This window comes from Xiphophorus couchianus, chromosome 18 (assembly GCF_001444195.1).
Source record: "Xiphophorus couchianus chromosome 18, X_couchianus-1.0, whole genome shotgun sequence".
NCBI classification, from domain to species: domain Eukaryota; kingdom Metazoa; phylum Chordata; class Actinopteri; order Cyprinodontiformes; family Poeciliidae; genus Xiphophorus; species Xiphophorus couchianus.
In genome coordinates, this window is record NC_040245.1 from 27,908,536 (window position 1) to 27,936,296 (window position 27,761).

The 27,761-nt window shown below is 41.5% G+C and overlaps 3 protein-coding genes and 2 long non-coding RNA genes across 6 annotated transcripts; 1 reads left to right on the forward strand and 4 right to left on the reverse strand.

Annotated features, from left to right (window-relative positions):
* Window positions 1-988: 988 nt before the first annotated feature.
* LOC114133176 (dehydrogenase/reductase SDR family member 11-like) lies at window positions 989-6,981 on the reverse strand. 2 transcript variants are annotated; one of them, XM_027998856.1, is made up of 7 exons: window positions 6,716-6,981; window positions 3,513-3,722; window positions 3,323-3,417; window positions 1,724-1,874; window positions 1,420-1,512; window positions 1,258-1,323; window positions 989-1,138 (listed from the first exon to the last, which is right to left on the reverse strand). In XM_027998856.1, exons 1-7 carry the CDS (start codon window positions 6,845-6,847, stop codon window positions 1,097-1,099), a joined length of 789 nt encoding a protein of 262 aa, XP_027854657.1. In that variant the 5' UTR covers window positions 6,848-6,981; the 3' UTR covers window positions 989-1,096. The 2 variants fall into 2 exon arrangements, with proteins under 2 accessions (XP_027854657.1, XP_027854658.1); XM_027998857.1 differs by having other exon boundaries at window positions 1,745-1,874; window positions 6,716-6,979.
* On the forward strand, window positions 1,856-14,394 carry LOC114133180 (uncharacterized). The gene is made up of 2 exons (XR_003593118.1): window positions 1,856-1,961; window positions 14,160-14,394. It is a non-coding gene; the product is annotated as an uncharacterized LOC114133180 (long non-coding RNA).
* On the reverse strand, window positions 10,723-14,201 carry LOC114133179 (uncharacterized). The gene is made up of 3 exons (XR_003593117.1): window positions 14,125-14,201; window positions 10,966-11,031; window positions 10,723-10,876 (listed from the first exon to the last, which is right to left on the reverse strand). It is a non-coding gene; the product is annotated as an uncharacterized LOC114133179 (long non-coding RNA).
* Window positions 14,395-14,687: 293 nt separating the features above from the next.
* Window positions 14,688-15,411, reverse strand: LOC114133178 (dehydrogenase/reductase SDR family member 11-like). The gene is made up of 2 exons (XM_027998859.1): window positions 15,176-15,411; window positions 14,688-14,881 (listed from the first exon to the last, which is right to left on the reverse strand). The coding sequence occupies exons 1-2, from the start codon at window positions 15,332-15,334 to the stop codon at window positions 14,777-14,779; spliced, it is 264 nt and encodes an 87-aa protein (XP_027854660.1). The 5' UTR covers window positions 15,335-15,411; the 3' UTR covers window positions 14,688-14,776.
* A 6,178-nt stretch (window positions 15,412-21,589) lies between these two features.
* On the reverse strand, window positions 21,590-27,143 carry LOC114133177 (dehydrogenase/reductase SDR family member 11-like). The gene is made up of 7 exons (XM_027998858.1): window positions 26,948-27,143; window positions 25,170-25,379; window positions 24,287-24,381; window positions 23,182-23,311; window positions 21,990-22,082; window positions 21,839-21,904; window positions 21,590-21,749 (listed from the first exon to the last, which is right to left on the reverse strand). Exons 1-7 carry the CDS (start codon window positions 27,077-27,079, stop codon window positions 21,708-21,710), a joined length of 768 nt encoding a protein of 255 aa, XP_027854659.1. The 5' UTR covers window positions 27,080-27,143; the 3' UTR covers window positions 21,590-21,707.
* Between the last annotated feature and the right edge of the window lie 618 nt (window positions 27,144-27,761).

The following is a 27,761-nucleotide window of genomic DNA, read 5'->3' on the forward strand; positions in this document are numbered from 1 at the left end:
CGTCTTAAAACCCATCTATTTTATTTGGCTTTCAACTCTAGCGGGATCTACTTTTAAATTGTATGTTTTTGTTTTTAAACTGTAAGTTTTTATTTTATGCTTTTTTATTGTTATGTTTTGATGTACAGCACTTTGTATCAGCTGTGGTTGTTTTAAAGTGCTTTATAAATAAAGTTGGTTTGGTTTGGATTTGTTGGGTTTTATCACCAAATGTTGTCCTTCTAACACTAAAACGACTGGTCGCTCGGTACAATAACATGAAAATGTTGCAGATTTTCTAACTTGTATGTAAATAGATACACTCATTTCTCTGATTGGCTGCCAAATTCATCAAGCTGCTCTGCTACTCAAGCTAGCGTAGCAAGTGCAAAAGATGGCACTCCTGTCCAACTAAAACCAGAAGAGATGAGGCAGCATTCATGCTAATCTACTGTAGCAACAATAAATAGTGAATAAAAAAAAAACGTTCCAAAAGTTGATGTTTCTTTACATATTTTGTAGCATTGTGTGTGGGGTTTGAAAACAGGGTTCCCATTTTGATATATTTTTTTTATTATTGTTTGTTCTCTTATCTAATTTGCTGCTTGTTCTATTGTAGATCAAAACATGTCTTTGATTTTTGTTTTGTGTGCACTAATTGGTGAATTAATACAAATAATAAAAATGATGGGGGTTGAGGGGTTCCCCGGCTAGAAGCTGTTGGGGGGGAGGAGGAGGAACCCTAACTCCAGACTCTGAATGTTGTAGATGCGGCCCTGCTAAAAACAGCTGAAGACACAGCAGACACTCCTGTCTCAGTATGTCATGAACGTCTGCAGTCAGCCATTCATTACACTCAGTTATGTTGAACTAAAAAAACATCTAAAACATGAAGGTTACGACTCCTGAAGAATGGACCCCGACCGCTACACTCTTCCTACTTCGCCGCGTTGCAAATACAAACTTTTATTTTTTTGGAAAACACTGGCACAAAAAAGCAACAGGTTTCACCTTTCAAATCAGACTTTTATTAGTTATAATAAATCGATGAGTTTTACTCATCCCACAGACGTGGTGAGCAAACCACATGAAGCATTAGCGATTGAGTTCGGCAACTCTACGACACTTGCTCAACTGATCGCATCTGAATGTCTCCGATCTGAACCAGAAAAAAAAAAAGAATACAGGGAAAAGGTCATTTAAAATTGTGTAAAGCAGGACAGAAACGACAGGAAAAACAAAACAGAACAAAAACAGTTTCAAAGAAGAATAAACAACCTGCACATGAGGAGGAGTGCTTAGGACGAATACCACAGCGTTAGCGACGTCTAATGCTTCCAGAGCCTGGTGGGGGGAGAGGAGGAAACAAACAAACGGTTTATTCATTTCAGCTCCCCAGAAGTGAAACAAAATAATCCAACTCGACGGTAGCTGTCGTACTTTATAATAGGAGTAAACCGACGAGGCTTTCTCTGCGTTTTGGCTGTAGAGGCGCGGAGCGAACTCCGTCTCCACTAAACCCGGAGAGATGCACTGCAGAGAGAGAAACGGCGTTGAGCACCACACAGTACACGGCGCGTTCCCCGAATCCCCGCCTGGAGGGGACGAGCGGGGGGCGGGCCGGGGCGGGGTGGCTGGGTTTACAGAGCGTGTGACACTTTGTGGTTAAGCTGATGAATCTGCTTTGGTTTTAATGATGCACTCCCGACTCAATGAGTATAAATCACGGCTTTAAAATCCGCACAGGGAGCGACGGGGCCTTTACTGTGGCTCTGATGTGGGTCTTGGCGTCTCGCAGCTCCTGCCTCAGGCCCTCGGTCAGGGCGGTCACAGCATACTTGGTTCCCGTGTAGAAATGGATATCAGCGTTGGGAAGAACACGGTGTCCGCACATGCTGCAACAGAAGATGGAAGCTTGAGGGGCCAACGTCATTTCAAACAGACAGGAACGGCGGGGCAGCTTTTCATTCGTAACGCAAAAGGTCAGGGTCTTATTTCGGAAAAATATTCTTGTTTGTCTTAGTTTTCCACCCCTCGAGTGACAGGGCTGTTTGAAGCAAAAACAATCCAAGTTCCATTGGGATTAGTACATTATTATTATTATTATTTCTTTTTATTTTAATTTGAACTAAATTCTGAATGTAATATCTCTGGACTGTGGAATTCCTTGTAAAGTTGAAACGCCTTTTACAATTTTTTCACACTATAACAAAACTTAAATGCATTTTATTGGGATTTATATGTAAAATCAGTAAAAACTATACATGATTGTCAAAAATCTTTGGAAAAAATCTGAAAATGTGGCGTGCAGTTTTAGTCAATCAGAAACACTGATTGCGATCAGAAGTCAGCTAATAACTAGATACTTTTTTCCACTTCCGATCCCGATACCGATATCTGACACATAAATGTGCTAAACTATAAAGATATTTGATAACTCTACACCAGTACAGCACACTTAATGACATAAACAGCTTCACAAGTCGGGTCAAACATGTAAAGACAACACAACTTTAATTTGTTCGGTTGGTGTAACCAGGAATATAACTGTCAACGGAAAATAACTAATGAAGAACCTGAAACTGTCAAAACTGACAACCTTCAAACATGTCAAAAAATAAACAGCAACAAAACGTCTTTCAAATGGTTCAAAAAGTGCAATTAGGAATTCTAAATATGATGTAAATCAAATAATAAAGCGTGACGTCGCTCAGAGCATGAAGCATAGAACTAGACTGAACAGATCTTGTCACCGATATTGAATGTTCTTCAATATTGGGGCTGATGCAAATATTAGTATGTCAGATCGGTGCATCTCTACTAATTAGTAACTTAAACTGTGTGTAATTTGATCTTGGTATAAATCCAGCGGCCCACAAATCTCGCTTTTATAGAGAAGCTGCTTTCACACGGTCTTCCTGAAGGAAAACCGTGTGAAAGGGAGAAAAGACTCAACAGTGAAGCCGTCTACAGGAAGAGACGCAGCAGACCTCACTTACAGAAGAAGCTAAAGGTCTGCAGTGTTCGGCAAAAAGATGCTGCAGATTGTGTATTGGTTTAGCAGCATCAGAGTAAGTAAAAAAGGCTCAAAAACCCCATAAAGAACGCTGAATACAACCAGGCTGATCAGATTTCTTATTTTAAATTATCTTGAAAACGCGTCAATTCTCCTCATCATCCGCTACTTTGAGTTCGACTGAATTCGTTTTATTGCAAACCAGTCATTTCAGTTCACTCACAAACATTCCACGAAAGGTCCAGCAGGATACAGATCAGTTTACTGACGCACGTCTCCGTTTTGGAAGATTATTATCATTACTATCGTTATTAACTAGAAGCTTACCTGTTTAAGTTGATGATGTGTCCGTCGTCAATTTTCCTTTCCTTCATTGACTGGTACGCCTCACGAGTGCAGATGCTCAGTGCTACAATGTTAACCTGTGGAATCGTGAAAAAATGTTGTAAAAAAACTCACAGGTGGAATCAGCAGCCAAACTTCCCTCTGATCCGGAGCGGATCAGAACCGTCCTTACGTCCAGCATGTTCTTCCAGGCGCTGGTTTTGCCGCTCAGCAGAGGCTCGGGGTGAGCCAGGCCGGCGTTGTTGACGCACACGTCCACGCCGCTGTGCTGCGCCTTGATGGCCGCGAACATGGACTGGATCTCGTCCACGCTGGTCAGGTCGCACTTGAACGGGATCAGGACGCCGCCGTAGCCGGCACTCTGACACTCCGCGGCAAGGCTCTGAAAGTAAAAGAAAGAAAAAAAAAGGACAAACAAAAAGATGATCACTTTCAATATTTTACTGCAATGAAACATCTTTATTTCAGTAACTTCACCGGTGCATTTAAAAGAGCTTCAAAGCCGTGTCATCAGAGGTCAGCTAAAGTCAAGGAATTTTATGCAAGTTTCTCTGGCAGGCTCCTCATACAACATATTGTATACAATAACGTTTGATCTAAAGTGCTGCCTGTGCAAAAAAAAAAGAAGAAAAATAGGGTTTCACTGATCACCGGTTACCAATTTTTAAAAAACTTGACCTGCAGATTCTGATTCTGGCCGTTAAAGATTTTATTGTCTGAAATAGAGTCAAAATCAAATCTAATCAAAATCAAATACAATTTGAAATGTACAACACATTTCAGGAAATGTGCTGTACATACTTGTGTGATCACAAAAACACAAAAGCACACGGTCATAGAACACACAGTCAACAACTGAATCATTACATTTTGCCGTCATCACTCAACAAATTGTTGATTCTTGCTATGTATTTCAAGAAAGTCGCTGAGTTGGCAACAGTGGGGTCACTATTGTTATCCGCAAACATGCAGACCTGACCTGGTGGGCCGGTCTGTCAGTCAAACCTCAGCAGTTGATTTTTAGACCTTTGGATCATATTTGCTTCCCATGTAAGCATCGACCGATCGCCGTTCTCCCAAAATGAAGGAAACCAGGGGAGTGGGAGGGATTTATCGGCGCACCCATGAAAAAAACTAAACGCATTGGAAATGCTGTTTTGCATGTTTTCAAAGACAGAAACTGGTTTTTATAAAATCTCAAATCGTGTTGAAAAGAATGTCAAGGCATGAGAATCACACAATCCTTGAGTAGTCACTTCAACACTTTCTTTTTTTTTAAACTCTTACTGCAGTCACTTTTTGGCACAACTACTTTTTACTTCAACTTGATAGATATTATTTTTAAGAGATGCTACTCTTACGTGAGTGAAACTGTTGCCCCATCAACCCACTTCTGCATGTACAGGTCAGGTCTGAACAGCCTGACCTGTTCAAACCTGTCTGAAATAAAGTTAAAATCAAAACTTTATTTGATTTTAATGAAGTCAAATGAAACCACTTTCTATTCTGAACAGTCAGAAACTGTCCTTCAGTGGAGAAACGAGGGAAAAACCGATCACCGGCCGATCACCGATCTTTGTAAAAGGCTGATCTGCCACGTCCAATTTTAGCCAATACGTTGATTATTTTTGTTTTTGGGTAACTGACAATGTGGCATAAGGAGAGACATCGCTGATGCCCGGAAATTAAGAAAATCTGAGGTGATTTATCTTTTCTATAGAGCACAGTTATACACTGGTAAGAATCACGGTCGTATTTTGTACAACACAAAAAGCTATTGAAAACTTGTTCGGCGGAGACACGGATACCATTCATTTTTTATTTGCCCCCAACAGAATGTAGCCCTGGGCAGAGGGCCACATCATCCTCATCAGTAACCGCAGCTGCCGGAGAAAACACAGCCCAGATTTATTATGTTTTCCTATGTTTTCAAAATAGCAAATACTAAAAAAAACCCCAGATAAAATCAACTCCAGGGTTTGTATGCACTTAAACTAAGTTCACACAGCCAGCTGCAGGCTCTTCTTTTTATTGTGCAGTAGCAGATTTGAGAAGAACTCATGATAAATACGGTCACAAGAAAGTCTTGTGATGAAGCTCATGCCAAACTTGAATCCTTAATTTAAAGGGGTTTCTATGCAAACAGTTCGCAGCTGGGTTGTAGTGTTTGAAAGAGGGTGAAGAGCGTCAAATTCTGATTAGATTAATAGCTTATGAAAGAGTTATTTAAATGTGTCGTTAATTTAACAAAACTGGAAAACATAGAGAAATTATTTATTAAATATAGAATAAAGTTATATGGGTTTCAATTACACGCATTGATTTCATTTTGAAAACGGCACATAATTATGTCGTGATTTAATACATTTTTACTTAGACATGTTTAATGAAGTTATTGAATGAAACTGTTAGCTTCACCCATCAAAGTCGGGAGGCGGGATTAGGGATGGTTAAATTCTTATTTCCACTCAAAGTGTAGGAATAAATTCAATAAATCTTTGCAATTTATTTGCTACAAATTCTGGCTGAGTAACTCCGGCCTTTATGTTTCTGTTTTGGTCTGAAACATCTCCAACAGGACAACGAGAGAGCTCACTGTGGAGGAAGCTGCCACAGACTTCCAGGCAGGATCAGTGTTAGCTAACACCGGCTAACATTCATAAACATACTTGTTTATTATAGTATTGAAGTTATTTCTGTACTTCCCGGTGAAGCTATTGACCTCACAGTCGCAGCAAATGTGGAAGAAGTTCACTTGACTTCCTGTCTGAAGTAGCCAATGAGACGTCTGGCTTCCCCTAATCCCGCCCACTGAGTTTGATGGGTGAAGTTGACCCAGGAACATGGAATATTTTATAAAATCATGAAATAATTACATCTTGTTTTCTTTTTTAATATAAAAATTATACATCTAACTGAGACACATGCACTGGCTATCGATGTGTATTGATGTTTTTGATGATGGCACTCATCAAAATGCAATTTTGTCACTGATTTCTCAATTGTCAACTGTATGTTGTTTTGATGACTTGTGTTTTTTTTTATGTAAAGCACTTTGAACTGCCTTGTTGCTGATATTTGCTATTCAAATAACCTCGATTGATTGACTGCTTCATATAATAAATTATTTCCATAATTATTTCTAGTTTTGAAAAATAAACACCACATGTCAATCATTATTCCACGAGTCATTTATTTATTGGAATTTGGCACTGTTCACTCTCCATACACACAGACCATTAGTTTTTATTGGACCACTGGAGGAAGTTGGGGATTTCTACTTAATTTGTGATCCACTTGACACGCTCGCTCTTTACCTTATGTAAGATGGCTAGCGCTGAACAGCGTTACAATAAAGTTGAACTTGAAACAAACCTTTATTTTCTCTACGTCCCTTGCGCAGCCCACCACCTTCATGCCGAACCGGACCAGCTCCTTAGCCGTAGCCGCTCCAATCCCGACCGAAGCTCCGGTCACCAGAGCCACTCTGCCCTTCCAGCGGTCCATCACAGCTTCTCACCGGAACGTACTTTAGCTAAAAAAAGGCGACCATAGAGCATGTGACAGGGCAGCGGAGCGACCTGCGAGTTTCTATAGTTACAAACCCGTGAACGCAGCACGCTGCTGGTGACGCAATACGTTGCCTATGTGGCGCGTAAAGACAAAAACGCAAGGAACCGTTGCGAATTGTATGGAGGCCAGTTTCTGCCACTGTCACGAGGAAAAAAATATATAAAAAAGTAAGAAATATGCGGTCCATGTATGTTGTATCTTATAATACAACATACATAGATATGATCTAATAATGATATTTATGTCGTACTGCTTGACAATTCTGACTGCAATTCTGTACTATTAAGTCTTGAAACAGTTTCTCATAATTAAAATAAACAGTTTATTTTCTTTAGTACAGCATTAATAAATTATAGTGGAACCCCAGTACTCATAGGGATTAGGGAACACAAACACCGTGCATAGCAAAAATCTCAGGATACATATGACCCCTTTAAACTGATACATTTATTTAATAAAAAAAAAAACAAACAAAAAAAACAATCATACTTTAACATGCCTTAATATGCACAGTGCAAACCATTGTGTCTGGTTTCTTCACTTAACATTGTTAATGTTGTTTGCTAACACTCCTTACCAAACCTCTGGGTCACATAAATTAATATTACTTTCTGTCCCGGTGTCCATTTTGTGTTTTTGATTTGAAACTAAAAGGGAAATATCATAGATCTACACAGTTAAGACAGGGTGCAACACAAATATATACATATACATAAGATCATTAATGTTAATTTAGCATTTATTTAAAAAAAACAACTCCTTAATTTTTACATTTCATCTTAATTTTTTTGTCATTCAGAGGTGAACTGCTGCATGAGTTTGCAAACTTGGGGATGGACGCTCTATTTCCTGGCAGATTGCATGATTCCTTGAAACATAAAACTATTCAAAGAAATTAGACATTAACCTTGAATAATAAAGAGACATCAATATTACTACATGTAGAAAATAGTGACTTAAAAAGCTTTCTGTCTCTATCAGTCTTTATCCACAAAATTGGTTGAATAACTCTTCTCATACACTGCGAATTTCCAATTTCACTCCTGCGGTTTAAAGTTGAACATTTGACACATGTTATCTCCGTGATTTATTGTCATGGCTTTTCATGGTGTGCGCTGTCAGAGACAGTGGGTAGACAGACTGTACTCGCTCCAGGACGCTTTGGTTCGATCAGAGACCATCCACCCACTAACTATTCAATAAAGATAGTTTTGCGGGTGGATTCTAACATCCAACCTCGACCACAATCCGCCCCCCACCCCATTCCACAGTCCTCATCCTGAAGCTTCTCACCTCACCTCGTCACGTAATGACCACATCCGGTCTTGTGAGAAGACTTGTCTCAGAAATATGAACAAATGGGCCTTTTCTTCCGTTACTGCTAAGCTACTTACTAGCATGTATCGTATAAAAAGACATAAAACTTCTTTCCCCCCCCTTTTTGTCTGATATTTCACAAAACTAACATCTTTACGTAAAAGTGTGTATAATAGAATAGTTATAGATAACAAATAGATTAGCTAACTGAATTTTGCTAACCCTATCCTTCTCATTTAGAAGCTAACCTACATTTCCCCCCGGTATTTTTGTTGAACTGCCTTGAAAAAAGCCTAATAAGCTTCTTCTTCTTCTTCTTTTTATTATTACTTTTTTATTTTATATATATATATATATATATATATATATATATATATATATATATATATATATATATATATATATATATGGTGAACTAAATTTACAATTGAACAGAATTTAAAGCCAAGATTTGGGTGTTAAAATTCAAATATTCTGTGATTTGAAGATATTTTTCTTTCTCTGTACAAACATGGATTCATATAATAATCTTCAAGGCTTAACCGATTCAATCAGGATGCCTATCAACGCTCTCTATCTGAAATATAAGCTCAAAGTTTCACACATAATTTGGAGCTCTACATACCTGCAATAAACTTCAAGGTAAAAGTTTGCAAGGAAAAAAGAGAGACGGAAAGAATAAGTAGTAGTGAGCCACCTTTGATCCATTGGCTGTAGCCGTTATGAACAGTCATAATAAAATTGATAAGAGCCTTCCTTTGGTCCTGAATTAGACTCTGGAGTCACCTCTCTCTCTTTAAGAGATGAATTTTGAACTTCAGCGTGTGAAGTTGCCTCAATCCGCTGCAGAAGGGGAATTTCTCAACACAGTTATGATTCGGCCACAGATGGACAGAAAGTTACACGAAATAAAGCGTGAAATTTTAAAGGGCAAGATAGTGAACAAAACAAAACAAAACAAAAAGCTATTAATAATAATAATAATAATAATATTAATAATGATAAACAACGCAACCAAATGTGTCTGAAGCTGGAAGCAGAAGTGAAAGATTAAAATGCTGACATATTTTTGTTGCTGCAAACAACAAAAATGTGTTCATTTTTACAGTTATTAAATTCTAAGTTAGCAAAAAATGATAATTTATTTTGAAAGAGCACAATTAAACGTAAGTCAACAGTTTGTTATAAGCATTGCATTTTTACAGTCTCAGCTGCATCCTCTGACATAAAAGATTATTTCAATGTCAAATTCAATGTCATCCATCCATTTTCTAACACCCTTGTCTCTAGTGCGGTCAGGAGGTGCTGGTGCCTATCTCCATCTAACGTTCCGGGCGAGAGGCAGGGTCACCTTGGACAGGTCGCCAGTCTGTCGCAGGGCAACACAGAGACAGACATGACACATGTCAGGTCTAAATACCTATTAGAGACAATTTAAACAAACACAGGAAAGACAAGAGAGTTAGATTCTTTGTTTCTCGCGAGGAGAGCAGACAGAGATATGCTTTCAGTTACAAATCTCCAACCGCTCTGAAAACACATCTCTCGCTCCTCTGTTTTATTGATTTCAGGAACCCTGCCACAGAGAGCACTGCAACTCTAAAGGGGTGGGGTCAAAGCATTTTAGTTGCAGTGCTAAATGACAATCACTAACTAAACACATGTTATCTACAATCTAAATCCTTCTTGCTCCAGGCACGGCGTCGAATGGGACACGTTGTATAGCTTCAAAGCAACGGCTTTGTAGCACAAAGAACAAAGCAGAGTTTCCTCCAGGGTTGTAAAACTCAGCTGGGAACAACTAACACCTCTATTTCCCAGGGATTCCTTTAGGAAGGAATCAAAGTTATTTAACACACAGAAACATTACTTATACTAAGAGTAAAAGAATAAAAGCATATAAGTAAGCATTATCTAAATGTAACTACAAGGCTACATGATACAACGAATATTTGATAATTACTAAAAATACAATTTATCCAACAACACACAACCATGCACACACACACTCACACCTAGGGAGAATTTAGAGAGACCAATTTACCTAATAGTCATGTTTTTGGACTGAGGGAGGAAGCCGGAGAACCCTGAGAGAACCCACGCATGCACACGGAGAACATGCAAACTCCTTGCAGAAAGACCCCGGGCCGGCAATTGAACCCAGGACCTTCTTGCTGCAAGGCAACAATGCTAACAACTGCAGACCAAATTCAATGTCATTCAATGTCAAAATTAAGTTTTTTTTTTTAACAGTTGTAAAATGTCATTAAGTTTGGCCCTTCATTTCATTTCTTCATGGACATTTGTTGCTTATATTTTTGATAACAAGTTCTCATAAACCCTTCAAAAAGCAATTGAATTCTATTTCAATTAATGGTTTTAATTTAAATAGAATTTAAATGTGGCGCCACATAAAAACAAATGTGGAAAGATTCCAGAGTTGTGAATGCTCTTGCAGAGCATTTATAAGAAACTCAGCAGCGACCACGTTCCACCTTAAAATTAGACTTTTATTCTTTTAATTGGAGATTAACTTCATTAATTTCACAGATGGAGATCATCTGAAGAGTGAGTGTGTAAATGCAGCCATCACACGGGTCAACATCACATCTGCTGCTCCACAGGTCGCAGCACAACATCTCCCACCTGGAAAACAAGGTGGAGGCGCTCAGACAAAGAAAAGCAAAAGACAATCCTTTAGAACTGAAACATGTAAAGAAAGAAAAACCAACTACCTGAACATGAGGCGGGGCACTCAGGACATAAACCACGGCATTAGCAACGTCTATCGCCTCCAATGGCTGTTAAATAAGATAACGGCTTTACTGCATCCATCCATCCATCCATCTTTTTCCACTTATCCGAGGTCGGGTTGCGGGGGTAGCAGCTTCAGAAGGGAGGCCCAGACTTCCCTCTCCCCAGCCACTTCTTCCAGCTCCTCCGGGGGAATCCCGAGGCGTTCCCAGGCCAGCCGAGAGACATAGTCCCTCCAGCGTGTCCTGGGTCTTCCCCGGGGCCTCCTCCCGGTGGGACGTGCCCGGAACACCTCACCAGGGAGGCGTCCAGGAGGCATCCTGACCAGATGCCCAAGCCACCTCAACTGGCTCCTCTCGATGTGAAGGAGCAGCGGCTCTACTCTGAGTCCCTCCCGGATGACTGAGCTTCTCACTCTATCTCTAAGGGAGAGCCCAGCCACCCTACGGAGAAAACCCATTTTGGCCGCTTGTATCCGCGATCTCGTTCTTTCGGTCATGACCCAAAGCTCATGACCATAGATGAGGGTGGGAACGTAGATCGACCGGTAAATCGAGAGCTTCGCTTTTTGGCTCAGCTCTCTCTTCACCACGACGGACCGGTACAGCGCCCGCTTGACAGCAGACGCTGCGCCAATCCGCCTGTCGATCTCCCGCTCCCTTCTTCCCCCATTCGTGAACAAGATCCCGAGATACTTAAACTCCTCCACTTGGGGCAGGACACCCCCCCTGACCCGGAGAAGGCACTACCCTTTTCCGGCTCAAGACCATGGCCTCGGATTTGGAGGCACTGATCCCCATCCCGGCCGCTTCACACTCGGCTGCGAACCGATCCAGCGAGAGCTGCAGATCACGATCTGATGAAGCCAAAAGGACCACATCGTCTGCGAAAAGCAGAGATGAGATCCTAAGGCCACCAAATCGGATCCCCTCAACACCTTGGCTGCGCCTAGAAATTCTGTCCATGAAAGTGATGAACAGAATCGGTGACAAAGGGCAGCCCTGGCGGAGTCCAACTCTCACCGGAAACGAGCCCGACTTACTGCCGGCAATGCGGACCAGACTCTGACACCGGTCATACAGGGACCTGACAGCCCGTATCAAAGGGCCCGGTACCCCATACTCCCGGAGAACCCCCTACAGAGCTCCCCGAGCGACACGGTCGAACGCCTTCTCCAAGTCCACAAAACACATGTAGACTGGTTGGGCGAACTCCCATGCACCCTCCAGGACCCTGCTGAGGGTGTAGAGCTGGTCCAGTGTTCCACGACCAGGACGAAAACCACACTGCTCTTCCTGAATCCGAGGTTCGACTATCCGACGGACCCTCCTCTCCAGGACCCCTGAATAGACCTTGCCAGGGAGGCTTAAGAGTGTGACCCCTCTATAATTGGAGCACACTCTCCGGTCCCCCTTTTTGAACAGGGGGACCACCACCCCAGTCTGCCAATCCAGGGGAACTGCCCCCGATGTCCATGCGATATTGCAGAGTCGCGTCAACCAACACAACCCTACAACATCCAGAGCCTTAAGGAACTCCGGGCGGATCTCATCCACCCCCGGGGCCTTGCCACCGAGGAGCTTTTTAACCACCTCGGCGACCTCGCCTCCAGAGATTGGAGAGCCCAACCCAGAGTCCCCAGGCTCCGCTTCCTCAGTGGAAGGCATGTTGGTGGGATTGAGGAGGTCTTCGAAGTACTCTGCCCACCAGCCCACAACGTCCCGAGTAGAGGTCAGCAGCACACCATCCCCACTATAAACAGTGTTGGTGCTGCACCGCTTCCCCCCCCTGAGACGCCGGATGGTGGACCAGAATCGCCCCGAAGCCGTGCGGAAGTCTTTCTCCATGGCCTCTCCAAACTCCTCCCACGCCCGAGTTTTTGCCTCAGCAACCGCCTGAGCCGCATGCCGCTTCGCCCGCCGGTACCCATCAGCTGCTTCCGGAGTCCCACAGGCCAAAAAGGCCCGATAGGACTCCTTCTTCAGCCTGACGGCATCCCTCACCGAAGGTGTCCACCAACGGGTTCGAGGGTTGCCGCCGCGACAGGCACCGACAACCTTGCGGCCACAGCTCCGATCGGCCGCCTCGACAATGGAGGCACGGAACACGGTCCACTCAGACTCCATGTCCCCCACCTCCCCCGGGACGTGTTCGAAGTTTTGCCGGAGATGGGAGTTAAAGCTCCGCCAGACGTTCCCAGCAGACCCTCACAACACGTTTGGGCCTGCCAGGTCTGACCGGCTTTCGCCCCACCACCGGAGCCAACTCACCACCAGGTAGTGGTCAGTGGACAGCTCCGCACCTCTCTTCACCCGAGTGTCCAAGACAAACGGCCGCAGATCCGATGAAACGATGACAAAGTCGATCATCGAACTGCGGCCTAGGGTGTCCTGGTGCCAAGTGCACATATGGACACCCTTATGCTTGAACATGGTGTTCGTTATGGACAATCCATGGCGAGCACAGAAGTCCAGCAACAGAACACCGCTCGAGTTCAGGTCGGGCGGGCCGTTCCTCCCAACCACGCCCCTCCAGGTCTCACTGTCGTTGCCCACGTGAGCGTTGAAGTCCCCCAGCAGAACAAGGGAGTCCCCAGGAGGAGCACTCTCCAGTACCCCCTCTAAGGACTCCAAAAAGGGTGGGTAATCTGAACTGTCGTTCGGCCCGTAAGCACAAACGACAGTCAGAACCCGTCCCCCCACCCGTAGGCGGAGGGATGCTACCCTCTTGTTCACCGGGGTAAACCCCAACGTACAGGCGCCGAGATGGGGAGCAACAAGTATGCCCACTCCTGCCCGACGTCTCTCTCCCTGGGCAACTCCAGAGTGGAAGTATGTCCAGCCCCTCTCAAGGAGACTGGTTCCAGAACCAGAGCCATGCGTCGAGGTGAGACCGACTATTTCTAGCCGGAACCTCTCGACCTCACGCACTAGCTCCGGCTCCTTCCCCACCAGAGAGGTGACATTCCACGTCCCAAGAGCCAGTTTCTGCAACCGAGGATCGGACCGCCAGGGTCCCCTCCCTTGGCCGCCACCCATCACACAGTGCACCCGACCCCTTTGGCCCCTCCTTTGCTTTACTGCATTCCTCTGTAAAAAGTATCGAGTGTATTATTGTGTACTTTTTAAAAATATGCTTACCTTAATGTGAGAATCTGTTTCCTTTGCTTTGTCAGGGGCTTCGCTATGGAGACGACAAGCAAATTCAGTCTAGGCTAGGAGAAATGGACTGAAGAGACAAGAGGACAGTCTGTAAATGTTAGGACGGAAAAAGACATTTAAAGACATCTAAAAACATTGGCCTGAAGCTTTGAAGATCAATTTGAACGTTTTTTTCAAAGAATAATAAGTCGTATTCAGTGGCAAGTCATGCATTTCAAAAACCAATAAATCTGTCATTTCAGAAACAAAGCGCCTTGAGTTATGAACTTTTTTGTCAACAAACACCTTCACAGAGCTCTGCTACACAAATAGGAATGAAAATATGAAGGATCACCTTAGCCATAAAGGTGCAGTATGTAACTTTTATTATATATATATATATATATATATATATATAAAAATTGAACACTGAAGCCTCACTGTAACTCTGATATCAGTCTTGACCTCTCTGAGCTCCTGCCTCATGCCTTTGGTCAGGGTGGTCACAGCGTACTTGGTGGCCTTGAGGAAATGGAAAATACTGCAGTTGACTACAATGTGCCCACAGATGCTGTCATAGACAAAGATGTCTACATGGGCAACATTTACAAAGAAGTACTGATATTGAACTAAGCAGTGTTTTCCTAAGCAACTAAGCGTATCTGTTCAGGTTCATGATGTGCCCATCATCAATGTTCCGTTCTTTCGTCGACTGGTACGCTTCACCAGTGCAGATGCTCAGAGCCATAACGTTCACCTGCAAAACAATTTACCATCTAAATATATACAAAGAATAAATGTGTTTTTAAGTATTTTAGCATAAAATTTTCTGCAACATTGTACAGGGATATTTAGTGTCAAGGCCTCACTAACTTATCTTAACCACCTCTGGTTGACCTCTGGTTAACCTCCGGTAGATGAACTAGCCCATCTTTACCTCTGCTTATTTCTCCCTTCTCCTCCTCATTCTCAGACATAAAATATTTTAACTGTCCCTGAAAGCCTCAAAACAATGTTTCATCAGATTTTCTGAGCCACGGTGAATCCTTACGTCCAGCATGTTCTTCCAGGCGCTGGTTTTGCCGCTCAGCAGAGAGTCGGGGTGAGCCAGGCCGGCGTTGTTGATGCAAACGTCCACGCCTTTGTGCTGCGCTTTGATGGCTGCAAACATGGACTGGATGTCCTCCGCGTTGGTCAGGTCGCACTTCATCGGGATCAGGACGCCACTGTGGCCCGCGCTCTTACACTCTGCAGCCAGGGCCCAAAATGAAGCAGTAATTATGGTTTTACTTTGTGCAAACGTTTTGCTGGAACTTCTGGCAGAACAGACAATAGGAACAGACAATATACATGGATTCCTTATTCGAAATATATTTTCTGTTTAGTGGTGGAAGTTTAAATGAAAGACAATTCCATAAAAGACATGGAAAGCTACATGTGTAATCCTACATCTGCTTCCTAGATACCAATGTTAATTTAGTAAATTCTGCCTTTTTTTTTAGGTGAAGACAATATTTCAGTTAATTAGTGGTATGTGAAATGTTCCAGCTAATGTTTGGTGAACATCTGATTACACAGACAAGTAGACTCCAACTATAACAGCACCCTTGCTGTGCCCAAAGGTGTTGCTATTGCCAGTTTATCCTGACTTAAGACTATTTGCCAAATTTTGTTTTGGGTTAAGGAAGGGGAAATACTAGTGTTCGGCCCTCTGGATTATTTTAAAGAGGCCCTATGGTGTCCCTGGGTTCAAAGCTGTTTTCTTAGGCTGAAGGGAATAGTAGAACGGGAATTTGATTTCTTTGTTGTGTTCACCAGTGTATCCCGTGAGTGTGTTTTTCTTGGTGAGCACCTTGATATATTTATTTATCTTACTTTTTATTTCTCCCCCAATCGGTCTACTTTACTCAAACATTTCCGCTAAGAGGTTCCCAGGGCCAGCATCGTCTTCTGTTTTTAGCTGGGGGGGTTTTCCCCTGTATAACACAATGTTTATACAGAATATTTATTTATACTCTGATTACACTTTCTCTTAAATCAGGACATTTTTGTACTTTGTGAACAAAATAAAATATATCTAACTGTTAATTCTTAAACTAATCTGTGTAACGGTCTGGTGAAAGGAGAATTTGAGGTTCTACAACTCACTATACTTAGTGGTAATTGTACCTCAGGTCACAATCTGGCGTTGCTGGAAGGACTGCAAAGCAGTGGGGGTGTGCTTGTAGTAGTTCAAATCTAGTTGGTTCATTGAATTGGACAGGGTTAAGATGGAATTTGGTTCCCTTTCTTTCCGTGTAAGGAATTCTCTGCCGAGGAACCATGGGAGATGAGAACTGAAGGATACGAGTCGGCATCTTCAAGAGGAGAATCAGGAATTTAAAGAAAAGCATTTCAGATTGAAACTCTGTACCATCTACTTCTACCAGAAGTAGATCTCCCTTTCTTCAGCAGTCACGGAGCGGCTATCTTAGATCCAGAGGGAACATAAATGTCCTGTTTTCAGAGGGTTATAGGTTGGATAGAGAAGGTCCGATCTGGTGTACGGGCTGTACATCTATCGCCTCTAGATCTCACATATTTTGTGTATGATCACCTGAAAGATGAAGTTAAAGAGGAGATAAGATCTATATCTTATCTGACAAAGAAAGCCCCCCCCCAACGCATTTTCTCAATTCTGCAAGAACCCTGTGGTTGGTCTAAGTCTTATGTAACTTTGCAGGGGCTTTTTTTGTCTAGAAAACAGGAAGAGGATGAATCATTGCAGGAGTTTTTCCATCCACTGTTTTATTTAACGGAAAAATTATTGGAAATACTGTTGCTAATGATGCCATGCTTTTGAGAGACCAGTTTGCTGACCATGTTCATGATCCTACCTCATGTAGAAAGTTGTAAAGGCTGATTGGAAACAATCCAGATTTTTACACTTTTGGACATAAGGAAATAAAACAATCAGGTGGGAACAAGAGGGACACACAGCCAAAGCGAGAAAAAGGAGCTATTCTGTGCCATCATATTGTGCAGTAAAACTTTCCTAAAGAAGCAGGCCAAATTTAGAAGTTGTTCCAAGGGCTTCTGATTCGTCAGAAATAAAGAAAATGCTGTTAAATCAGCAGGAACAGATTAACATGCTCTCTCAAAATCTGTTGATCGTACATCCCTCCTCTAGGTCCCCACAACCGAACAGAACGACCCCTACTGTTTGTAGGCGTTGCCAGAAACCCGCTCACATAGCCAGAAACTGGTGTCAGCCAAGGGGTGAATCATGTCTCGCAGCATCCCATTCTCTTATAAGGAGAGGCTGCAGCTGCATATCAGCAGACGGGAATCCAGTTCCTTCTGCTTTGTGGAGCCACATTTCAGAAGGGGTAGGTCATGGGTGAAGTGGTCCTGAACTCAAGTGTTTGGATTCACTGCTGGTTGACACAGTACATTTTCAAAAGTACCGTGTCTCTCAGTACTTTTGAAAATGAGGGATGTCCCATTTCAGTGTCTTTTGGACGCTGTTTCTAGGGTGTCAGAGTTTCTCTAATCAACATCGTCAGGGGACCTTACATGCCTGCTGCTGGCTTGAGCTTCATGCAGCCTATGAGCTTAGCAAGGTGGCACCTAAGCAAAATGTCTCTGTTGTTAAGAACCCCTTGGAATATTCTTCTCAGTCGACAGTAGCAGGTTTATTAGGTATGAAAGTCGTTAGAGAATTGTAAAATGAGTTCCTTAAACAACATGGTGCGGCATTGTTTGTGTTACCAGCTGTCAGTCAGGCTTTGTCTTTATGGCACATGGCTTTCCAACATTACCAGAAAGTGCCAGTACAGACAGTCTTTACTGGGTACGGTTTGAGTAAGTGGTCACAGGCCAGTTAGTGTGCCGGGTGACAGTATAAGGGTTATCACTGCTACATGTCCTGGAGCTGAGCTTTGCCCCACAGAATCTGGGCTATTTAAGCCACTTGCCACTATACTTTGCCTCCCAGCAGGATTGTTGGTGTCACCAGCAGAAGTGACAGTGGTCAGCGGGATCGTGCACATTCCTATTGTTAATGTAAGTAATGTGGATTTGTTGCTTCCACCCTGGACTCCGGCAGGTCCTACTAGCACTGTAAGTCTTCCAGGAGGTGTTGCAGAGGCGGTTCGATCTGGACAGGCAACCGTTTCTGCTCAGCTTAGCTCTGTTGCACCTCAGTCAGATTGTCTACCAGATGTAGATTTGTCAACTTTGAACAACATGGAACAAGAGAAAGGTAGCTCTCTGCTGGGAAAATATGTGAGTGTGTTTTCTGCCCATGGGGCCATAAGGCCGACATTCGGGAGCTGTTGGATAGTCAGGTGGTCCGTGAGAATAGAAAGCCCTATGCCTCCTGTGGTGGAAAATTACTACAAGTTAACATCTGTTGATCATGTAATACTAAATGCTTGTGAACTCTCACCAAAAGAACTATTTTGGGTTACATGTACAAGGTTGGAAGTTGTTTTGCTGCAGCTGCAAGGGAACCAGACTCTCTCCCATGTTTTTATTCCTTACCTTGGTTTAAAACCTGTGTGTTGTCTCTGCCTGGAAGAGCTTTTCACCCAGAACTCCTTCATTATTGATTGTGCTCCAAGCTCTCTGTATTGTGCACAATATGTGAATAAACCTGATTGAGTGATTTCGCCTGACAGTGCTTGGTAATAGTTTTTTTTCCCCCCCACAACACTCCCCAGTTGTAGTAGTTAAGAAAGAAGGAAGGGAGTATCCGTCTGTGTTTTGTCAACCACTGAAAGCTCAGCAGTAAGATCCGAGGTGAATTGAGGAATCCTTGGATGCCTGTCAGAAGCCCAGTGGCAGAACCTGATAAGATGAAGACTGCCTTCTGTATGCCCTTTGGGTTGGTTGAATTGAACAGAATGTCATTTGGACCGTGCAATGCCCTGGCGCATTTCAGCGACTAATGAAGTGAATGTCTGGACTCAGCATTGTCAGTCCCTGTTACTATTTTGGGATGATGTTGTGGTTTTCTGTTCTTCAGTCGATGAACACTTGCATCATTTGGAAGCTGTGCTGGGTTGCATGAGGCTCAACAAATGTACTTTCCTGAATAAAGATGGAAAAATACATTGGCCATGTTGTTTCCAGTGATGGAGCAGTTCATTGATTTCCACTTTTATCTTCACACTTTCCACTTTTTAATACCCAGATAGGACACACATTTAACTCCAAACCGTTGAATCATTTGATCGCTTTACAATAACATCTAACTCAACCGAGAACCAAAATGAAGCCTGCTGCAGACATTTACTTCACAAGGCTCAGTACAAACTACAAACAGGTCCCAGTGGGTTTATTTCTGTAAACTGATCTGTGCATACTATTTCATAATAGAACCTTTGAATATTTACAGGGTTTGTTGGCTTATATTACATTTAAAACACCCCTCGATTCTCCAGGTTATGCAACGATGACATAGCTCAGAGATCACATAAACATGGTGTAATCGCTAATTGAATAAATGATGTAAGTTCTCTGAAACTTTTCCTTTATTATACTTTAAATACGTTCCCATCTTATCTCACATTTTAAAAAAAAGAAGGATAGAAAGAAAGAGAAAAAAAAAGGAAAAGTGTAACAAACCTGAATTTTGTTACACTTCTCGCGCAGTCCACCACCGTCGTGCCGTACTGGACCAGCTCTTTGGCAAAGCTCCGGTCACCAGAGACACTCTGCCCTTCCAGCGGTCCATCACAGCTTCACGGCACTACAGGTAAGGAGGACAAGAGACAGAGGGAGCCGGGAGAACACCGGCTTCTTTATAGTCCGGAGTTCTTCTGCACCATTCTGCGCAGTGCATTCAAGGCCACTCCTCACACTAGTGATGGATGGATGGATGGATGGATGGATGGATGGATGGACGGACGGACGGACGGACGGACGGATGGAGAGCCTTTTGATAAAGTCCGTGAGAGTTGAAAGGGAAGAATTGCATAGTCATTGTAGACTCAACACGTTTTGCTGTTAACAGCCTGGATCTCACGCTCTGCTGGATCCAGAAACAGGATTGTGCAAGTTCCGACTGTAGCAGAACTTTATCAAAGTTCAATCAAGCTAAATCAGGTTTGAAGTCATTAGTCATAACAACAAAAAAGGTATTAGGTAAGAAGTACTGAATAACTGAACATCAGTTATGTAACATGTAAAAATTACATCATCAGACGGATCAAATTGTGAATATCAAAATGGAAATAATTCATATAAATAACGTAATCACTAAACAAAATAAAGCAAAAGATCCACCCCCCCCCCCCCCCCCTCCTCCTCCCAAATCAGTTAATTCCAGTATAAAACATACTAAACTTTCACAAAAACTGCAAGTGTGTCTCTGTGGCTCGCTTTCTTTTTTTTTTTTAGTTTTTAAAAATACTTGTTCTTCATTCATTGAAATTACTTAAGAGTATCCAGAGATTTTACTCAAGTAAACTAATGCTGCGTCATGACACAACTACTCAAATAAAAGTAAAAAGTGCAGTAAAAATAACCACAAGCTTGAAGCATTTGTAAGCGATTAAAAGATTCACTGAAATCCTTTTTCAGGGAACAACGTGTTCACTTTTATAGCCAAATGAATTTCGAAACATCTATAAGTTTAAGTTCCCCTCCCCCTTTGTTTTCATTTTCTCATAAACATTTGTTGCTTATACAGTGGCTTCATACCCCTTGAACACGTCCATATTTTGTCACATTACAACCACGAGGTTAAAAATATTTCATTCACATTCAATGTGAAAGACCATCACAAAGTGTTATACTTGTTGATGCCGACACCATTCCATTGTAGCCCTTGGCTTTAGGTGGTTGTCCTGCTGGAAGGTCAGGCTCTGCCCAGCCTCATGTCTGTCCGATTCTGGATGATGGGTTGAACAGTGATGTGTTCGAAGCTAGGGAAATCTTTTTACTGCCTCAGCCTGCTGTAAACTTTTCCACATTGCTGTGTTCCTTGGACTTCATTTGCTCCCTAATATCCTTTGAATAATCATCTGGATTTTGTACTGACATTAGATTACACACAGGTTGGCTTTACTTCATTAGCACTCATCAGGCAACTTCTGAAGACAAATGGTTGCAGTCGGGGAGCTGAATACTTTTGCACTTTTTCCAAAGTTTTCAGTTTTTTATTTGTAAAAATAAGTGTTTTGAATCATGTATCATTTTCTATTTCATTCTTAGATGCCATCTTATGTTGCTCTTTCATATTCAAGTCCGATAAAATATATTCATGTTTGTGGTTGCAGTGTGACACAAAACGGTATGAATACGTTTTCAAGCCACTGTATGTTTGAAATCAAGATTTCATTCATTTCAACAAAAGTTATTATAATCTTTTCAAGTTTATTGTTTTAATATGACATAAATGTTGGAAAGATCCCAGGGCAGTGAAGGTTTATCCAAAGCACTTAAAAAAAACAAAAAAAAACACTCAGCAGCGACCACGTTCCACCTTAAAATCAGACTTTTATTCTTTTAATTGGAGATTAACTTCATTAATTTCACAGATGGAGATCATCTGAAGAGTGAGCGGTGTGTAAATGCAGCCATCACACGGGTCAACATCACATCTGCTGCTCCACAGGTCGCAGCACAACATCTCCCACCTGGAAAACAAGGTGGAGGCGCTCAGACAAAGAAAAGCAAAAGACAATCCTTTAGAACTGAAACATGTAAAGAAAGAAAAACCAACTACCTGAACATGAGGCGGGGCACTCAGGACATAAACCACGGCATTAGCAACGTCTATCGCCTCCAATGGCTGTTAAATAAGATAACGGCTTTACTGCATTCCTCTGTAAAAAGTATCGAGTGTATTATTGTGTACTTTTTAAAAATATGCTTACCTTAATGTGAGAATATGTTTCCTTTGCTTTGTCAGGGGCTTCGCTGTAGAAACGATGAGCAAATTCAGTCTCTACTATGCCAGGAGAAATGGACTGGAGAGACAAGAGAACAGCCAGTTAACGTCAGGACGTAAAAAGACGTCTGTCCTATCAGAGCCGGTCGGACCCGAATCTTTGAGGATCGATTCCAAAAACTGCTGCATGAACGGAAAGATTAATAAGTCGAATTCAGCAGCAAGTCGTGCATTGCGAGCGCCAACAAATCTGTCAAGAGACAAAGCGGCTCGAGTCGTGAACTCTTTTGTCAACAAACACACCTTCACAGGGCCGCGCCACATAAATAGGAATGAAAAGATGACGGATCGCCTCGGCTTTAAACCCGTTCACCGCTGCGATGTTCCCAGAGAGTTCGTTATTGGGCGTGGTGGATCTAACAACATGGGCAGATCATAATCTGACTCGTTGGAGGCTTACTGTATGCAAAAGGTGTGTTTTCAGTAGTGGTGGGACACGACTCAGATTTTTATCGAGTTAAATACAATTAATAGCACTTTAATCAAAACCATAATGAGACAAAATAAGCTAAATTTTCAATTTAAAATACTTTTGAGCTATAAAAATAAAGATATTTATTATGTAATTATATAACATGTTATTTAGGTTATTCAACCATCAGATTGGTACAAAATGATGTTATACAAAGTCAGTGTTTTAAGTACCTCTCTGATCATACAGGTAAGTTCTTTCAAAAGTCTTTTAGAAATGCAGACTGTGGACGACGAAATTACCGTTGGGAACGTCTGTGGTGCTGCTACATGATTAGCATTCAGATGCTACGTTAGGCTGGAACAGCTTCGTTGATTAGTTAGCTCCTTTTAGCACAACTCGAACACAACAGACTTTTCTATGTTCCATCTTAACGGTTTTTTTTGTGTGTTTTTTTTTTTTTTTTTGATGGAGAAATTAACCTTGAGTGGGTTAAGACAAGCAGCTTTCTTGTTTGTGGATGTTGCTTGTGTCAGATTTACGGCGTACCAGAAACACATGAATACAAAAGGTTCCGACTGGAACCTTCCCACGCTAAGCTAATCACGTTATAATTTACACGTTACAATCCACAAAATCAATTTATCGAAGTTAAAGCGTGAAAGTCCCAACCCCGGTTTCTAAATGAAAGGCACTGAAACCTCACTGTGGCTCTGATGTGAGTCTTGGCCTCTCTGAGCTCCTGCCTCAGGCCTTCGGTCAGGGCGGACACGGCGTACTTGGTGGCCGTGTAGAAATGGATATCGCCGCTGTTAATCACAATGTGTCCACAGATGCTGGAACAGAAGGGGAGGGGGGATATTTGAGGGTTGCGCGAGTCAAACACGTACAAAGAACTACTGATATATCCCCACCACAAAAGTAACAAAACCAGCCCAATAAAATGACTGAACAGAGTCAGACATTCTGTGCCAGAAGACTCTCATTTTACTCAGCAGTGTTTTCATAAGCAACCAAATGCTTGGATTTTGTTTGCTGTGCTTGTTCATCAAAACATTTCCTGTTGCTGCCATTAACTGTGGGAGGCCGGTTGTGATTTCCCATAGAAAGTAGTCTTCATTGGTGCTTTTGGGTTTAGCTGCGTTGTTCTTCTGGCAGAACAAATGATGGCATTAACTTCATACGGACTATTTGTTTGTCTTTTCTATTAAATGTACACCTGACTTAGTGCTTCCCTGTTGAACTCTGTACCTTTTCTGTTTTGGTTTTTTTTTGTCCAAATTTTTAAAATCAAAAGGGACAGAAACAAAAACATCCACCTCCACCCTAAAGCAGATCTACAGCACATATATTATATAAACTGAAATATTAATAGCAATTCCCGTCTGAGCACCATAATAACACCAGCATGCATCAGAAGTCATCCACTACATCTCTGACTCCACTAAGCAATAATAATAATAGTCCAGCCATGGAATTGATTATATAAATCTTTCAAAATTCTCCAACTTTTTCCTTTTTCCATGTTATTCAGTTTAAGCATGTCTCTTCTAAACAAAAAAACATTTGTAGAGTTATCACTGCTATTAACTTTATTTACTTCCTTTGATTTTATTTGCCCTTGAACTTAATATTAATTCAGTACTGCTATTAACTATTAGCTATTTAGCTATAACTGTACTCTTTTTTTGTTTTTCTTCCTCATGTAAAGTATTCTTATCTCACTCTTTGCTCTCCGCTGCAAAAGACCCGGTCAGTTATTATCATCGTCTGCAAGGCAAAGAAAACAGATGAGTAAAATGAAAGCGTACCTGTTCAGGTTGATGATGTGCCCATCATCAATGCTCCGTTCTTTCATCGACTGGTACGCTTCACGAGTGCAGATGCTCAGAGCCATAACGTTCACCTGCAAAACAACAGGCGTACGACGGTTATTGCAGACCATCTCGTTTTAGGTTTGGTAGAGTTATCAAAATGATTTCTATTTACCAAATGCCAGAAAACTAGGCAAGAACATTCTTAGATTTATTTATTTATTTTTTTGTATCTCCGTTTGGTGTTATTGCATCGCAGCAGGTAAGGAAAGGTACGGTAATTATATCTGCATGGCACATTTTCAGCAACAAAGTGCTTTACGTGAATTAGAGTGAAATGCGACAAAACAACAAACCAAAGGAAAGAGCAAAAGAAAAAAAAGGATAAAACTACAAATTAGTTCCCCATGTTCAAGAATAAGCAGTCTGTAATTTAGGGGTTTCTCTGGATTCTTGTACTGATAAAACTTAATGGTACTTTCTAAGTTTGTTCTAGATTTGTAAACTAACAGGAGTTTCTCTGGGTCTTGCTCTGTTATGAAAAGTTTAATACTAAATGCTGAATGAGTAGTTTCTCTAGATAAACTAACAAGAGTTTCTCTGGATTCTAATCTTGTTCTCATTCCTGCTCTGGGCTCAGTGAAGTATCCTCTGGCCTCACTAACTTAGCTTAACGACCTCTAACCTCTTTAAACTAAAAATAATTAAATCATTAAAGTGGTTGACCTCTGGTTAACCTCTGGTAGATGAACTAGCCCATCTTTACCTCTGCTTATTTCTCCCTTCTCCTCCTCATTCTCAGACATAAAATATTTTAACTGTCCCTGAAAGCCTCAAAACAATGTTTCATCAGATTTTCTGAGCCACGGTGAATCCTTACGTCCAGCATGTTCTTCCAGGCGCTGGTTTTGCCGCTCAGCAGAGAGTCGGGGTGAGCCAGGCCGGCGTTGTTGATGCAAACGTCCACGCCTTTGTGCTGCGCTTTGATGGCTGCAAACATGGACTGGATGTCCTCCGCGTTGGTCAGGTCGCACTTCATCGGGATCAGGACGCCACTGTGGCCCGCGCTCTTACACTCTGCAGCCAGGGCCTAAAACGAAGAAGTAGTTTGTGAAAACATTTGATTGAAGCTTCTGACAATATGATGACTGAAAATCTTCTTGTGCTTAAGACACTTTTTTTCAGTTTTATTTAAGGTTGGAAGTTTAAATCCAAGATGGCTCCATGAAGGACGTGGGAAGGCTACACACATCTAATGTGTAAATCTGCTTCCTTAGTTTCCAATGTGGTCAATGCTGGCTTTTTCAAAGATTAGGCTAATATTTGGATTAGCTAATGTTGAGTCACATGTGGAAGCTAATGTTTGGTGAACAGGATCTGATTATACGGATCAATAAACTCCAACTTTTACAGCAGCCTCACTTAAAGACATAAATGTAAAATGTAAAAAAAAACAAAAAACAAACCCAGTCATTAAATACATAAACATATATACACATCTATGCTTTGAAAGCAATTAATAAAAGCATATTTATTTTATATGCAGAGGTTTTCTCTGACTCAGAACATCTACTGGCATCATTTTACTATTTTACCACAATGTCATATAGTCAGTCTGAATATGTTACAACATATTCAAAAATGAGCAGATGGGTTTAAATGTTTGGTTTTGGGGCAGTATTTTATTTATTAATTTATTTTTTTTAGATTTGCATAACAAAACAGATTTTTTTTTAAACAAATTGCAAATCAACCCCCATACCTCCACAGAAAAAAGAATAAATATGAAAAATTGCAATTAAAATAATTTCTTACTTTAATGATTTAATTCTTTTTAGTTTGAAGATTAAAAAATATATTTTTTAATCTTATTTTGGCAGATTTTTTTTATTTATCTTTTTAACTGTAAAATATGTTACCCAGACTTTTAGAGAATGAACAACTTTATGGTTTTATGAGTGAATAATTAACTATATTTAAACAGTTTAATCTCAAGAGGACTTTAACCTGTATAGGAAATTACTCTGTGTGTGACATGCAGTTTCTCTTTTGTCTTCACAATTTGCTATTTTTAACACAGAGACTGAACATATTCCACATTTAATTTCAAGCTTCTGGAACGTGCTTTTGTCGTTTTGAATCATTTGACAATTTTCCAACGACACCCCACTCAATCAATAAAGACCCTGCATGTAGCCTGCTGCAGACATTTATATTATTGTGTAACTCATGAGGCTCTGCGGAACTCCCAGTTTTCTACAAACCAGTCCCGGTGGATTTTAACTGTAAACCGATCTGCTTATTCTATTGCATAACAGGACCATTGTATATTTACAAGGTTTTGTTAGCTTATATTACGTTTAAAACGCCCCTCTGTTCTCCAGCTTATGCAATCACGACACAGGCGAAAGAAATCTTAAACATAAATCCGACTCTATACATATATAAATATTTTTGTTATTACTAATTTCATGAATAATCTAAGCTCTCTCCAACTTTTATCTATTATTATTTTTATTATTATGTAAAAGTATTCTCATTTGTTTTGATAAAGTTGCGTAAAGTTCGAACTTTATATCAAATTGCTCATAATTTTTTATTTTATGTTATTATTTTGATGTTTTTTAATTTTTATTTTTTTATCAAAGTGTAACAAACCTGAATTTTGTCCAGGCTTCTCGCGCAGCCCACCACCGTCATGCCGAGCCGGACCAGCTCTTTGGCGATGGTCGCTCCGATCCCGACCGAAGCTCCGGTCACCAGAGCCACTCTGCCCTTCCAGCGGTCCATCACAGCTTCACGGCAGGTCTTCACTACAGGTCAGAGGACAAGAGAGAGAATCAGAGGGAGCCGGGAGAACACCGGCTTCTTTATAGTCCGGAGTTCTGCGGAGACGCCCCATTCTGCGCGGTGCGTTCAAGGCCACTCCTCGCACTAATGATGGATGGATGGATGGAGAGCCTTTTGATAAAGTATGTGAGAGTTGAAAGGGAAGAATTGCATAGTCATTGTAGACTCAACACGTTTTGCTGTTAACAGCCTGGATCTCACGCTCTGCTGGATCCAGAAACAGGATTGTGCAAGTTCCGACTGTAGCAGAACTTTATCAAAGTTCAATCAAGCTAAATCAGGTTTGAAGTCATTAGTCATAACAGTAAAAAAAAAAAAAAGGTATTAGGTAAGAAGTACTGAATAACCTAACTGTGGGAGGCCGGTTGTACTTTCCCATAGAAAGTAGTCTTCATTGGTGCTTTTGGGTTTAGCTGCGTTGTTCTTCTGGCAGAACAAATGATGGCATTAACTTCATACGGACTATTTGTTTGTCTTTTCTATTAAATGTACACCTGACTTAGTGCTTCCCTGTTGAACTCTGTACCTTTTCTGTTTTGGTTTTTTTTTGTCCAAATTTTTAAAATCAATTTTCCATTTTAATGAACCTACATTTTTAAACATATCAGTTTGACACTCAAAA